This window comes from Patella vulgata, chromosome 3, assembly GCF_932274485.2.
Source record: "Patella vulgata chromosome 3, xgPatVulg1.2, whole genome shotgun sequence".
Taxonomy (NCBI): Eukaryota; Metazoa; Mollusca; class Gastropoda; family Patellidae; genus Patella; species Patella vulgata.
Window position 1 is genome coordinate 18,964,312 of NC_065881.2, and position 15,156 is coordinate 18,979,467.

Sequence of the window (15,156 nt, forward strand, 5' to 3'; positions counted from 1 at the left end):
GTGTATACATACATGTAAGCTTAAAACACCTGTAGTTCAGCAATGGATTGGTGAATGTGTCTCAAACTTTACACACAATTTAACAATGTATCTGTATAATGAAATCACACTGATTCAAAAACTATTTTTTTTACCTACCGACATAGATCTCCAAAATTATGTCAATACCAGTATACAAAAGTAGGCCTACACCACAATGTTATCAGCTAGGCCTCCAAGAGAAATGGAATCAGATGTTCTTGAAAGAGTGAGGATTTCCGAACACTTGTCACCCCTGATCACAAAACTGGCAAACGATTTGCACAGAGGTTTTAAATTTCCTTTCAACAGCTGACACTCCTGGGCATATAGATTACGTGGAAGAGGTCCAGATCAACTCTCATAAAATAGAGATAATGCATATTTTATCTTTTGATATTCATGTATGTATACAATCCCCACCAATCTTTCCGGCTAATCCTTTCAAATAATAATAAACAAATTCTTTAAATACTATAAATAGATTATATTAACAATACATCACCCCCTAGTATAACATACAACATATGACAAGGTTGTCATGACGTATTAAAACTTATGATATTTTATAAGTTGACAGAATTCTGCCTGGGGTGATACACAAACCAAAATTAACACTGTATGTTATTTCAGATGTATATAAATATGATTGTCTTATTTCATATGAACAGAATTAATTTAAAAATATACTCATGGCCTCTATACACAATCAATCCTGAATCTTACTTTCAAAAACAGTGAACTTGCTCCTAAATTTTAACAAAAACATAATTTAGTTATTTTTTGACACCAAATAGTCTTATTTATACAATTGCATCTTGAAAAAAAATGCTTTAGGTGGAACAGCCATACCTGAGTAACCTTTGAAGATGCTGAACGCCATTTGCATTTTTTTTAGAAAATATATATATTTCAAAGCAAGCTAAAATGTATACAAATTGAATAGTTACATTTTTGATTAAGAAAATAAAATAAAAGTATCAATGGCAGATAACCTCCTGGCTTGACATCAATCTGACGAAGAAAAGAGGACCATCAAAAAATATTGTGTTACCGGGTATATCATCTTTAGAGTAAGCCAGAGTTTCAATTTATCATATCTTTGTAAGTACTGAATGGAACTGAACCATGTTTATAGATTCATCTTCAAATTACATATCTAAATCTTATACAAAGATTGAAATATACATTAATACATACTTGGATTTTATACAAAGACTGAATCCATAAATTCATTTCAACTCAAACATACATACGGGCTTAGATTTTATACAAAATTTGGATCCATACATTCATGTTAACTCAAATATAGTGACAACATGGTATAGATAAGAGTTATAATAAGAATATGACACAACCAATGAAAATAGTATTTATCAAAATTACAAAAAATAACAACTTTTTATTAGATAAAAATTTTAAATTTAAATTTGAAATATATATATATATATTGTATTACATTGCCAAAAATACAATGACATTTGACTCTTTAACATTTTACTGGTATGTTATTTCTACTGTACGAATGGTTTATCTCATATTCTACTGGTATGTTATTTCTACAGTATGAATGTTTTATCACGTATTCTACAGGTATATTATTTTTACTGTACGAATGGTTTTACCTTACTTGACTAAATTTCCATTCATAGAAACAATCATTTTTATATTTTCTATGAATGAATTTGTCTTTGGTAAAGTCACTGACAATATTTCAATTTTCACAGTTTAATCATCATTCAAAACATACTTAAATTGATTTTTTAAAAGAGTTATATAGAGAGAAATGGTGTTTAACATCCACTTGACACAAGTTAGGTCATATCGGTACTGGGGGGTTGGATGGCTGAATGGTTAGCGTGCGCGCGCTGTATCATAAAGTCTGTCATTGAGTCGACTGGCGTGGTTTCGAATCCCCGGTTGTACGTGGCAAGGAGTAGGGTCGCCTGTCCAACCTCGTGGGTTTTCTCCGGGTCCTCCGGTTTCCTCCCACTGCTAAAGACCCCTACGCGCAAGCGAATTATGTAAATAAAATTAAACCATATGTTAGTCCCGAAATGACCTAGTTTGTGTCGAGTGGACGTTAAACCCCATTTCTCTCTCTCTCTCTCATATCGGTACTAACATATAGTGCAAGTTTATTTCAATAATTCGCTTGCACATGGGGTCTTTAGCCGTCAGAGGAATCCGGAGGACCCTATGTATGATGTCGTACATGTTGGGAATCAAAACGCCACTTGACTCAAACACAGACCTTATGATCTAAAGCACACACATTGGACCATTTGACGACAATCATGTTTGATCCAGGGATCATGTTTGATCTGACTCCATTTTCTATTTCCATCACTTTTACACCTAAAAACTAGCGGTTAGCCGTCCGTACTGTGTCCACATGGAACTTCCTACTTTCTATTAGGGTTAGGGTTAGGGTCAGGTATTTAAGATTAAAACCTATAACACAAAAATAGGAGTCACATCAAATATGAATGCCTATTTGGCCACCCAACCCCCATGATCAATTAAGAGATTCAATCAAATACAGAATCTTTTCAATTCATCATTTTTCAACTAATATTCCTTTTAGAGATTCAAGTTTCGAGACAAGGCAAAGAGATGTCCTGTCCTATGCACAAACTGGTGTGTGTCCAAAAGTAACAATATGATTTCCTAAAATCAACTAGGAACTACCACAACAATCCTCATTATCCTGGTATCTATTTATATATATTTTATCATGTGAAGGACTGTCAACATAAGATAAACTTACTCATCTATAGACAGGTGTTGAAGGGTGAAATTAAAACAAGATTTTCTCACCTGAATCAAACATAGAGTTGATCTATATGTCCTCCAGGTATAAATCCATCTTTTTAACAGGTAAAACAATAAGATTAACACATAAACAAAGTCTTATAATCCAGTCAATTCCTTATAATCCAGTCAAGTTAGTCTGAATTTTTTGACACCCTACAGTTATCACAACTCACAGTACTCTGGTTAAACCCTGACTGAATGTCACTCTCTTCTCCATCCTGATACAAGACATCTGACCTATAACCTGTAACCTTTTAACTATGACCTCTGACCTATCCTAGTCACTGTCACACCCCAGGCATTACACATTGTCAACATAAGAAATGAAATGAAAGTGGTCTAGAGTTCTACTTTTTCTGCACCATGTCAACATAAAGAAAAGCCTGTGGGATTTATAAATAAATTGTTGATTTTATCTTTGTGCTTTGTCTACATAGCATATTTATCTTTACTTCTATAACAGAATGGCAGCCATGTGGCTCAGTGGTTAAAGGGACTGTCTCACTAACAGAATGAAGATAAGAAATGGCATTAACGTCCTACTTTTCGGTACCAATCAGGCTAATGAAGACGTGCATCCATACAGTGTGTTATTAGGAAATTTTGTCCGGACAGCAATTAAATTCCAACTGTCAAGGGTTCTTTTACGTGCATGCCAACATGTACACAGGACCTCGATTTTTTATTCAATCCGACCAACTAGACGCTATTCCTTGCCAGGCCCTCCGTCCTGCACCACTGATAAGAATTAAACCACACTGAAAGATCCCAGGGAAATTTCTCAACCTATTACCCACCAAGCCATGTCCACTAGCAGAAAGCTTAACATTAGTTCACTATCTACATACATTTAATAAATTATTTGTGTTGCACAATCATAGTTGTATCAGGTAGAATATCATCGACATTTAAATGGAGTAAATTGACATGTATTATGAATCTCAATTCATCATATCATTATGATCTTTTCATTATCTATTTAAATAATAAATAAATGAAATTATATTTAATAATATGTCAGCACCACTAGAGCTATATTGTGCCAACTGTTTGAATAAGCAGTTTGTGAAAACTTTTCCAAGTTCATTGAAAAATGCATGTTTTTGCAGAAAGTTCACTTAAAATTCTGATGGAATGTTTAAACTTTACTACCATTTTTTTCCATTTTAAAAGGAAATCTATATTTGACAATTTTTAGATTTACAACATGACGACATAATTTGACGATCTTTTAATAATCTGTTTGTATAAGTACGGACAAGTAAAGTGTGTGGTGGGTTATCTCAAGTCAAATTTCATATGGTAATAATTAAGTCATACACAATTTAACATTTTACAGAGGAATGTCATTTCAGCATTTATTATGTTCAGAATAGAGTAGTGTGTATATAAAACGTTGTATAGAATAAGAGTTTGGGTGTGACATGTACGATAATTAGCTGGGTGAAATGGTTAGTTTGGAGATGATCAGTGAATGAAATAATCCAGGTGGAATGATTATTGTGGAGAGAGAGAGAGAGAGAGATCTGATGGGTGACACAATCAAATGGGTGAGAGGTGTTAAATGGAAAAATGGATGACCTGAGCATAAGGGTGGGATGATCATTAGAAGAAAATGGTCAATTTGGTTAGATGATAGTTGGTACGGTCAGGTGTGTAGAATGGTTTGTGGGATATAAAGATAGGGTAGGCAAAATGATCAATTATGTATGGTGGTGATCAGTTGGGTATGATGATCAGTTAGGTATGATGATGATCAGTTGCATATGATGATGATCAGTTGGGTATGATGATCAGTTTTATAGGATGATGATCAGTTATGTATGATGATGATCAGTTGGGTACGATGATGATCAGTTTGGTATGATGGTGATCAGTTGGGTATGATGGTAATTATTTGAGTGTGATATTCAATTGGCTATGAGTATCAGTTATAGGTATGATGAGGATAAGTAGGGGTATGATGATGAGTTGGGTTAGTTGGGTATGGTGATCAGAAAAGACAATGAGTTGAGTGAAAAGATCAGTTGGGTATGAGGATGAGTTGGATATAATGTTCAGTTGCGTATGAAAATCTGTTTAATGTACTGTGAGAAATAATAAGGCAAATCTTTCAACATATATTCATTTCATCATACCAACACCACTAGGGAATTAACCTGCCATGAAATTTTTATTATCTTATTTCCTGCACCATAAATCAATTACTTACATCCAGTTATATCACCTTGTACACCTTTAATTAAGGAAGAAATAATTTGATGCAGGATGACCATATAAATATATAATGACCCATGGTGATTAATTAACTTGTAGGAATTTGGGAAGAGTCGTACAAGTTACATAAATAATTAACATGCCTTGCTTCATTTTATCTTAATATTTGGTTGCCATGCAGGGTGTGTAACCATTTATGTAGGTTGTAGTGATCTGCCGGATGAAATTAAATGTTATATTCAGGTCAAGATATGGACGACAGACCACCACTGACATCTCTATTCTTTAAAATATAAATAACTTACAGAGACTTTAATAAAAACAATAAAATGAAAATTAATCCTTTTAAAAAGAATATAATTTTCAAATATATGTTTCTTTTTTACTATTACTAAGTGCATATGGCTATTTTTTATTCATTTATACCAAAGAAGTATTATTAAATTATTCAAAATAATATTCTATGTAATTTATTCTTTTGTCTCTTGAAAGAAAATGATTAATTTAAACATTTTTGCAAATATTTGTTAGTTATGCTTTTATGTGTTTTTGATGTGTATCTTATGCCTATTCAGTCATTCATGTACAATTCTCAATGGCTCAAAGCCATAGTAAGTTCATCATGTCCATTAATTATTCATTTATTTCTCTGTTAAATTTCTAAACAATTATTCTAACCCAGACATTCAATAAATTGACATATGACATGATATAGGTAATACAAGATTTAATGAACTAAATGACTGTGTATACCATGAACTATTACTTAGTATTATGTATATCATGTCTATAGCTGTAGGGAGTATTGTTTATAATAATACCTATATACCCTACCTTTATATACCATAGTTTATCCTACTATATCTTATCTATTTATATGATATTAATGTACATATAGGTATATACTTATATTATATTCATGTGTTATGTATATAAATTATGACACTTTAACTTACTAAAGGAAATATTGTATACTTGATGTCAATAATAAATATTAATTCATATTTATATCATTGGTGACATTATGACAGGTAGGTAAAAATAGGTATAACAAGTTCAACCTGGTGGTTTCCAGTGACTTTCATTAAGTAACAGTCATGATCAGATGATTCTGGTAGCAAATAAAAATTTGGTCATCTCCCTTTAGGGTTCGCATAATACTTCTTGACTGTCAGATCAGTGTCAGTTTGTATGTTTTTTGGGCGGTTTGTGGGAATTTAAAAAAGATTCAATAAAGGGTCGGGACTTTACCAATTATTTGGAAGACTGATATATAATTACTATTTTAAGAAATTTTTTATGCATAATTCCACTCAGCTAGTAGATCATGGCATATGGTCATAAAATATATCCACATCAAACTCCAAAGAAGTTTAATTGTCTTTAATATACTAACTCTTTACAACCTCTTAAAGCATGAGGTATATGCAACTTTCATATTACTGAGGTGCCAAAAAAAAACCCTCAAAAGCTACAATCCACATATGTTTTGTTAAATAAAATTGTAAAAGATATATTTGTATTTAACAAGCTTCAGAGAGTAAGAATAAATTTATTTGGTTCGCTGCGTTTGGTTGTCATCCTTTCTTACACATATTTGTCGGAAATCTTGTGTGAATATATTAAATGGAAATAAGAGTATCACAAACTATTTCAATGTAACTTGCCAGTCTCTTTTCCTTGGTTATCATTTTTTTAAGAAAATGGTAATAATTATGTAAGAGCTAGAACTAGTAAAGTGTGACACGACACGAATTAAAGTCAAATAAAATTTACATTTTAATATACTGCTAAACACTTGATCTACTTGAAACACATTTAAATACAATATAATATACTTATTTATGTACTGTAATTTATATCTTTATATATGTCTACCTATACTATAGTATATTGGTTTATACTTTCACCTGTAGAAACTCACAGGTATATACCTTCACCTGAAGATACGATAAACAATCACAGGTATATGCTTCAGCTGTAGACAAAAGGCAATCACAGGTATATACTTTTATCTGTAGATGCGAGACAATTACAGGTAAGTTTCTACATCTCATTCAATGTCATAATTACCATTAAAGGGCAATAAACATTTGATCCATAAGACATATTCTATTTTGATCAAAAGAGAGAGAGAAAGAGAGAGAGAGAGAGGGTTTGATGTCCATTCTACACAAACTAGGTCATTTCAGGACTAACATGGTTCAATATTATTTCCATAATTTGCTTGCGAGTAGGGGTCTTTAGCAGTGGGAGGAAACCGGAAGACCCGGTGAAAAACCCACGAGGTTGGACAGGCGATCCTACTCCTTGTCACGTACAACCGTGGAATCGAAACCACGCCAGTTGACTCAATGACAGACCCTATGATACAGCACGCACGTGCTAACCATTCGGCCATCCAACCCCCTGATCAAAAAAAAATAAATAAATAAAATAAAATCAGCAGTTAGTCCTAACCAATGTAATACTGGCGCAATTAACACAATCATATAAGTTTCTACATCTTTAAAATGTGCATTATAAATGTGATATACCAGATTATTAAGACATACCCTATAATATTGGGGGAAAAAATAAACAATTTGAGTAATTAGTCCTATATGTCAGTGCTAATACATATAATATTGATTAAATTAACACATCTTGCCATCTTTAAAGTTGTGGCTTCATCAACGCTAAATTTTACTCAAACTTATTATCTAACATTTAATTAAGAAAACAAAACCAAAATATCAAGGGTAGATAGTCTCCCAGCTTGGATTCAGTCAGACTAAACAGAGGTCCATCAAAAGATTTTACTTAACTTTTACAGGTGGCACTGGTTTGTTTATATCATCTGCATATATGAGGCTGAATGTTGCAAAATTCATCATATCTTTGTAAATGCTGAATGAAATTGGAACATTTTTGTACTGATATGCCTTTTAGACGTATGCAAAAGATTAAAAATTGGTTTACATATTCCACAAAAAAAAATAGCTGTACAAAATTTGTAAAATATATCACTTGACAAAACTGTCATGTTCTGGAAATTCACTTAATAAATTACTATGTAATGTAGCCAAGTGAAACGTATGAAGTCATAAATTATATAATGTACATTAAATATATGACAAACTGGTTATCAAATATTGTTATGTATAACAAACAAGAATAAGATGAAATATTTGCTTAGAAGCTAGCTTAACAATTACCTATTTACTTAGATTAATGAGGTGACAAAGTTAATCGCCTGAGGGAGTAATCATTGTATCATTTCCGTAAAAAACTTAAGCAAACATCCTCAAGTATTTTATCGATTAAAGTTAATCATCCGTAAATAGGTATTTAGGTGAACTTCAATCATCTGGATTATTATGGTCTGTCGATGAGTCAAATGGAGGGGTTTCAATCCAACACTTTTATGTGACAAGGAGTATGGTCGTCTGCCTAATTTCATTGGTTTTCTCCTGGTCCTCAGGTTTCCTCCCACTGCTAAAGATCCCAGCCCAAGGGAATTATTGGAATAAAGTTGGAAATAAATTTGTGCCCGCAGATACCCAAAACACGGTAAATTTGGATTCCATGGAAACATAACAATCAATAATGCTAGAAATTATTAATTAGCTAAAGGCACTACGTAATAGGTTGATGTGTGTACAGACGGTTTATGAGATATACCCCAGAAACAATGGCACAGGATAATAAAAAACTCAGAGTATACATATATTTATTGACCTGGTATTAGTAAATGATACTCAACAAATCATAAATAATCAACACCTTCATTTATAATAATGAAATGAAATGAAATGAAATGAAATGAAATGAAATGAAATGAAATGTGGTTTAACATCTAATTTTTTGCACTGACTGGGCTAATGAAGACAGGCACAAGCCATGCCTGGACAGCAGCATTATGGCCTACTCTTATTTTGAATTCCAACTGTCATGGATTCTTTTACTTGCACACCAATATGTACATGGGACCACAGTTTATCGTCCCATCCTAATGACTAGACACTGTCCTTGCCAAGCACTCAGTCCTGCAACACTGACAAGGGGAAACCACACTGGAAAAGCCAGAGGAACTTTCATTGCCAACATACAGGGAGTGAACCTGAGACCTAGCTCCTGGTTGGCAAGCCAGCATCTTAACCAGACTTTCTAGCTTGGTTTGGAAAGGAAGGAAAGAATCTGGTGGTTTGGATGGGACGAAAAACAGATCCTGAAAGTTGCAGAACTAAGACAAGAGAAAGTTAATGCTGCAATGCAAAAACAGATTTGGGGTAATCTATTTTATGAAAGATGCAAGGGACATCAGTAGATTTTAAACTGATAGGCATGAATGACAACATGCCTTTAATATGTCCCAATTAGAGATATTTCAATTCCAGTTGAATAACCAGATTGAATATCACTATGAAAAGATTTCTGAACCCTACAAAATTCTACAAAAAATTAATATAAACAGATGATATGATTGCATATGTAAAGAGTTATGTGCTCTTACCTCATCAACAGATTCCTGGAATTCTAGAATCTGAAACTCCATGTCTTCCATCTGGTCCCTTTTCTCTGCCAATTCTTCTGATAGTTCCACACGATTCTTCTCTGATTCTTGTAACTAAGATATACAAGTTGATTGTTACTTTATTTGAAAATTAGAGAAGAATGGTTTATTTATGAAAACTTAAAAATAATTGCAACTTGACACTAAAAAAATTGGAATGCATGTGATTATTGTATATACAGTGGTGACAGAGGGTGGCCTGAGGGGGTGCTTACCTCCCTTATCCTACAGATTTTATAAATTCAAAAATTAATATATATACTTTTCATTCTAAGCTAGCCATGTTTAAACTCAATGCTCATAAGCAATTATTTTAGTTGCTTGCGTTCCTTATTAAGAATATATTCAAAATCAAGTATTTCACGAGGACTTTTTGAAAATGTACTGGGGATGGCCTCCAGTGCCACTCCTACTGGATAATCCTGGTGTCTCTGAGACCAGATGAAGATAAAACTTTGTTATACCTGATTCTCCAACATTTCATTCATATTAACCAGTCTATCTCGTTCCTTCAATAAATCACAAATATCATCCTACAAATAAAATAATATATTAACAGAATCCCACAAAACACAAACTTGATCTAAACGGCAACCTAGCAAATAAAACAATATATAAACGGAATCCCACGAAATGTGAATTTTCTTCTACAACTCTGCTAGCTATATTTACAGCAGTGTACCAAATTGAAATCAAATATCTCAAAGTTAAATTTTAAAAAGTTTTCAAAATCAAAAATGAAAGCAAGACAGACAGAGAGAGACACCTATAGTCTACGTCTGGTTTCAGTAATACTATAATAATGTATATAAAGCCCAATATTTCATGCTAAACAGCGTATATTAAAATCCGATCAATCCTGAGGCAATTTATGGCCATCTAAATTTCACATTAGATGTGGCTACACCAACTTCTCACATCACCATCTTTATTGTGTAATATAATTGTCTGTCACTAAGGCCAAAGAAATATAAATATTAGTTCTTCAGAATCTTGATAACTAAATAACCTCTTTTGTGTAGAATTTTAGAATTTAAAAAATTTACAATTATGAGCTCTTGAGAAGAGCCTCCAATTAATTTTGGTTTTTAAGTTATTTTTCTTTGAGAAGTATTAAGTTTACAATTTCAGATTTTTAAGTTATATTTTTAAAATGTATTAAAATAAAGCCCGAAAATAGATGGTATCTATAAACAGTCCTACCTTGTTAAAGAATAATCCTATTAATCCTATAATTCACTATTGCCAGTTGAGAAATTGGCAAAAATATAATTTTCAACTTCAAATTCAAACGATTGAAGATAGCTATTCCATGGTGGGGAATAGGAAAACAAGGGAGGTAATTGTGTTATTATTTCCGGTGTGAAGATTTTTAAGTGTGAGAAAGATAACCTATGATCGTATAATAGTGAGTTGACAACCTATTGAGCAAAAGTCATAGAAATAATTATGTTTTGACTTTCTTAGAAAATATGAAATTGTAACTTTAAAAGGTGTTCCTGAAGAAAATTCAAATTAGTGTGGCCAAATGGAAAGCCAAGGCAGTATGTACTTATGTTTTAAAGTATTAATCATCTAAATCAATATCTAATAAACACTTTTCATGAATAAACCAAATTAACCTTTTCGTAATTGGAGTAGGGTATGAGCTCCCACGGATAAAGACCCCTTGAGCAAGCAAATTATTGAAATAAAATTGTACCATAAGCTAGTCCCAAAATGAATTGGTTTATGTCCAGTTTAGGTAAATCTCTCTTTAACTCTCAGATAATGCAGTAAGTAAAGTTTTATCATTTTATTTGTTAACTATAAGTACACAAAATGTTAGAGGAGTTCTCTCCCTTGACACATCAAACTCAGAGATTTCAAAGCAATTTCCAAGTTTCAGGAATAATTATTCTTATACCTACCTTCCCTGAGCTTCTCAAAACTTGTTCCAATTCTTCTATACGACCTTGAGATAGGATTAAATTATGTTCAAGGTCACACCGTAACTGAAAAGGAAATATAATGCAAATGAAAGTCAAAACTTCAGATCGCGCATTATAGGAGAACTACTACATTATAGGAGAACTACTATATTTAGGAGAACTATTACATTATAGGAGAACTACTATCTACAAAAACAACTAACAAATTACTTGTAGAAAAGAAATCAAATTTAAAGCGATATAAAGAAACATTCCAAGGTAAGAATCTAATGAAGCTGCCCTGGTCAGATTTTTTTCCCACTGCCCCATCTGTGAGATACAGTATCATTAGAGCTACTGATCATCATTTGAGGGTTTTGAATCCATTGTAACTAAAATATTAGATCTTAAGGATTTTTAATTAGTATTAGTATTTTAATAAGGATTATTATTTACAACAAGGAGTTTTGATAATTTATTATAAGGATTATTAATATTATTTACAATAAGGATTATTATTTACAATAAAGTTTTAATAAGGATTGTTATATACAATAAGGACTTTTAACAAGGATTATTATTTACAATAAGGATGTAATAAATATATTTACTTGATTGCTGCGTTGTGGATCTTGATAGTTGTCTGTTTGTTTCATCAATAGAGCATGCGATTTCTCTAACTGTAAATGTTCTTTCATTAATTTCTGGTAACTTTTTTCTCTTTCCTCACGGGACAACTACAAAATACAGAATATTTACAATATCAATATGTTAGTAATTCACCTGTATGATGCTAGTTACAGAAATGAAATGAAATGGGGTTTAACATCCTACTGTTCTGCTCAGCTGGGCTAATGAAGACCGACATACAACACACAGTGATCTATGAGGGAAATTTGCCCAACAATGATAATACGACCTACTCTTATATCCAATTCCAACTGTCAACAGTTCTTTTATTTTATGTGCTCGCCAAGGTGTACACAGGACTTGGTTTTTCATCTCATTTGACTATAGGTTTTGTCTTGTCAGGCCCTCTATCCTGCACCACTGACATGGGGTAACCACTCCAGAAAATCCTGATGAACTGTCTCGATCAACACTGGGATCGAACACAGGACCTCTAGGTTAGCGAGCCAATGTCTTACTCACTGAGCCACCATGGCTCCTACTAGTTACAGAATAAATACATCTACTATATCAATATGTTATTGCTTCACCTCTTACAGTTACAGCATAAATACATCGACTATCAAATGAACACAAATTTAACATCTGTAGCCTAATCATACCTCGTCCCAGAGATCATCATCAGACAATGTCCCGTGAGAAGTTGATGATAAAGATAGAGAATTTTCGGAATCCATTGATCGTTGATCTTCATCATACCCGTAAAAAGTTTCTTTAACCCCACGACATTTTTCTTGTGACCGACGTAATTTACGCCGTTTTTTATGATGTTGTATTAATTCCATTCTTCTATCTTTTTCCTACAAAAAAACACGTTCATTCATCAAAATCAACAAATACTGGCCAAAACATTGGCTAAAATACTGAATACCGGTATATTAACTTTTATATCATTACAAAGCTCTATATAGTAACTATATTCTATAACATTGCTTTTTAAAATTTTGATATACTAAAATTCTGTAGAATGGTGGAATTTCCATAGGCTTTTATTCTAGTTTTGGATTTATTTCAACCGAATTCATCAAATTTATTATGTAATAATAGAAACCAAGAGAATTTCAGGAACCAGAATACAACTTGCCCCTTGTATCTACAATTATTCCACTATTTAATAAATGAAATTGCACTATTTAATAAGTGAAATTGCACTATTTAATAAATGAACTCGCACTGTTTAATAAATGAAATTGCACTCACTACATAAAATTAATAAATTAAATTGTACTCACTTAATGAATGAAAGAAATTGCACTATTGGATGAAAATTCACTAATGAATGAATGAAACTGCACTAATGAATAACTGAAATTGCACTAATTAATGAATAACTGAAATTGTACTAATTAATAAATGAAACTCCACCAATTAATAACTGAAATGCACTAAGTCTTAAATGAAACTGCACTAATTAAGAAATAAAACTGCACTAAGTAATAAATGAAACGGCACTAATAATGAAAAGTAATTGATTTAAAACTTACGCTGCATGATTGTCTTAGTGAGGTGATTGTTTTGGTTTGTTCAGTTAATTGTTGACGTAGTTTATGTAATTCTGACAGTTGAAGTTCAAAGTTCACAAGTTTGAGTTTTTCTTGACTTAACTGACGAGCATAAACTGTGGCTTTTCTTTTGGAATGTTCAGATTGTTCCTTCTGAAATTTAAATAAATTACAAAATGTCACAATACTGATGTTAAACTTTTAGAGGCATATATAGTAACTGGATAGAGTTATAAACTATAACACATACTTCTGGAAAACAGCTCCTATATAGCTTGGTATGGTTGAGAGAATACTCTTCGAAACCTTGCCTATATATATATATATTAGTAGCTGTTTTAGTGTGCTATAATTTATAACATTCATATAATTGATTAAATATTACTTCCATCCAGCTACTTAATGGATAAATGATAAATCAAAGACTTTTGACTGGCAGGATACAATTTTGCCAGTGGAGTGTTCAGGAGATTCTACAAATAGATTAGGGATGATAAGTCTTGAATTTCTCAACATAAATTGTTAAAATTTAATTGGCTCACTAATGTAAACATGTGATATATAAATTTTACAAGAATTATGTGATAAAATGTAGTGTATTGTGGGCGTATAAAAATTATTTCTGCTTACCAACTTTCCACTTTCTTCAGTCAAGGAACTGATTTGGTCCTTTAAGTTGCGATTCTCTGATGTCAGTTCAACATTTTTCTCTAAAAACTTCCGGTTTCTTTCTTTTAATGATTTATGGCGTTCTTCCAGATCTTTCAATTTCTTCACCTGCTCAAAAAAAAAATCCAGTTTAATGGAAAAAAATATCTTTGATCAGTTTCACCTAATTAAATGTTTGCAGGTAAAAAAACAGGTGTACATCCAAAGCCACCTGTTTATGTCATCAAAATATTTCTTGGGAAATTCAAGTAATTAAAGATCATCTGTTTGAGCTAAAATATTACAAGATTGTCAGTCCAAGCAATAATCCCTCAGCAGAAATAATATGCAGATAAGAATCTTAATTTACTACAATTTTCATTTTAGTTTATATCCACTTTTAGGCTTCGTTAGGCTTCACACAAACAATCAAATCACTCTGGCGTCTGCTCCAGAAAACCATTTATAATCCAATAAATTTATCACAGTTTTAATGCTCGAAAATACATTTCAGTGATTCTTAACAAATCTAAAGATCTGGTTAGAAATGTGTAAAGATTGGTTCAATTTTATCACCTTATCAAATCATAAAACCATAAAAGATTTGTATATAGTTATTTGTTCACGGAGCACATCCTTCATTAATTACTATCTAAATGATCAATAAAGATTAATTCACAAGCACTTTAACCACTTCAAGGAGCTCGACCAAACACTGATATCTTTTATATCTCTTCCGATACACCTCTTTAAGCGACATTCTTAATATAACATATAAATGTTAAATGGCTATAAATGG

At 32.1% G+C, this 15,156-nt stretch overlaps 1 protein-coding gene across 4 annotated transcripts in view; it reads right to left on the reverse strand.

Moving 5' to 3' along the window:
- The window catches only part of LOC126815292 (centromere protein F), a 118,931-nt gene that overhangs the window by 57,413 nt on the left and 46,362 nt on the right, over positions 1-15,156 (reverse strand). For all 4 annotated transcript variants that reach the window (XM_056099506.1, XM_050540858.2, XM_056099504.1 and 1 more), the window contains exons 4-10: positions 14,340-14,486; positions 13,692-13,862; positions 12,810-13,007; positions 12,129-12,254; positions 11,518-11,601; positions 10,072-10,140; positions 9,548-9,661 (exon numbers count right to left, since the gene is read on the reverse strand). In XM_056099506.1, the coding sequence (XP_055955481.1) occupies positions 9,548-9,661; positions 10,072-10,140; positions 11,518-11,601; positions 12,129-12,254; positions 12,810-13,007; positions 13,692-13,862; positions 14,340-14,486 (909 nt within the window). The remainder of the gene's footprint in view (positions 1-9,547; positions 9,662-10,071; positions 10,141-11,517; positions 11,602-12,128; positions 12,255-12,809; positions 13,008-13,691; positions 13,863-14,339; positions 14,487-15,156) is intronic.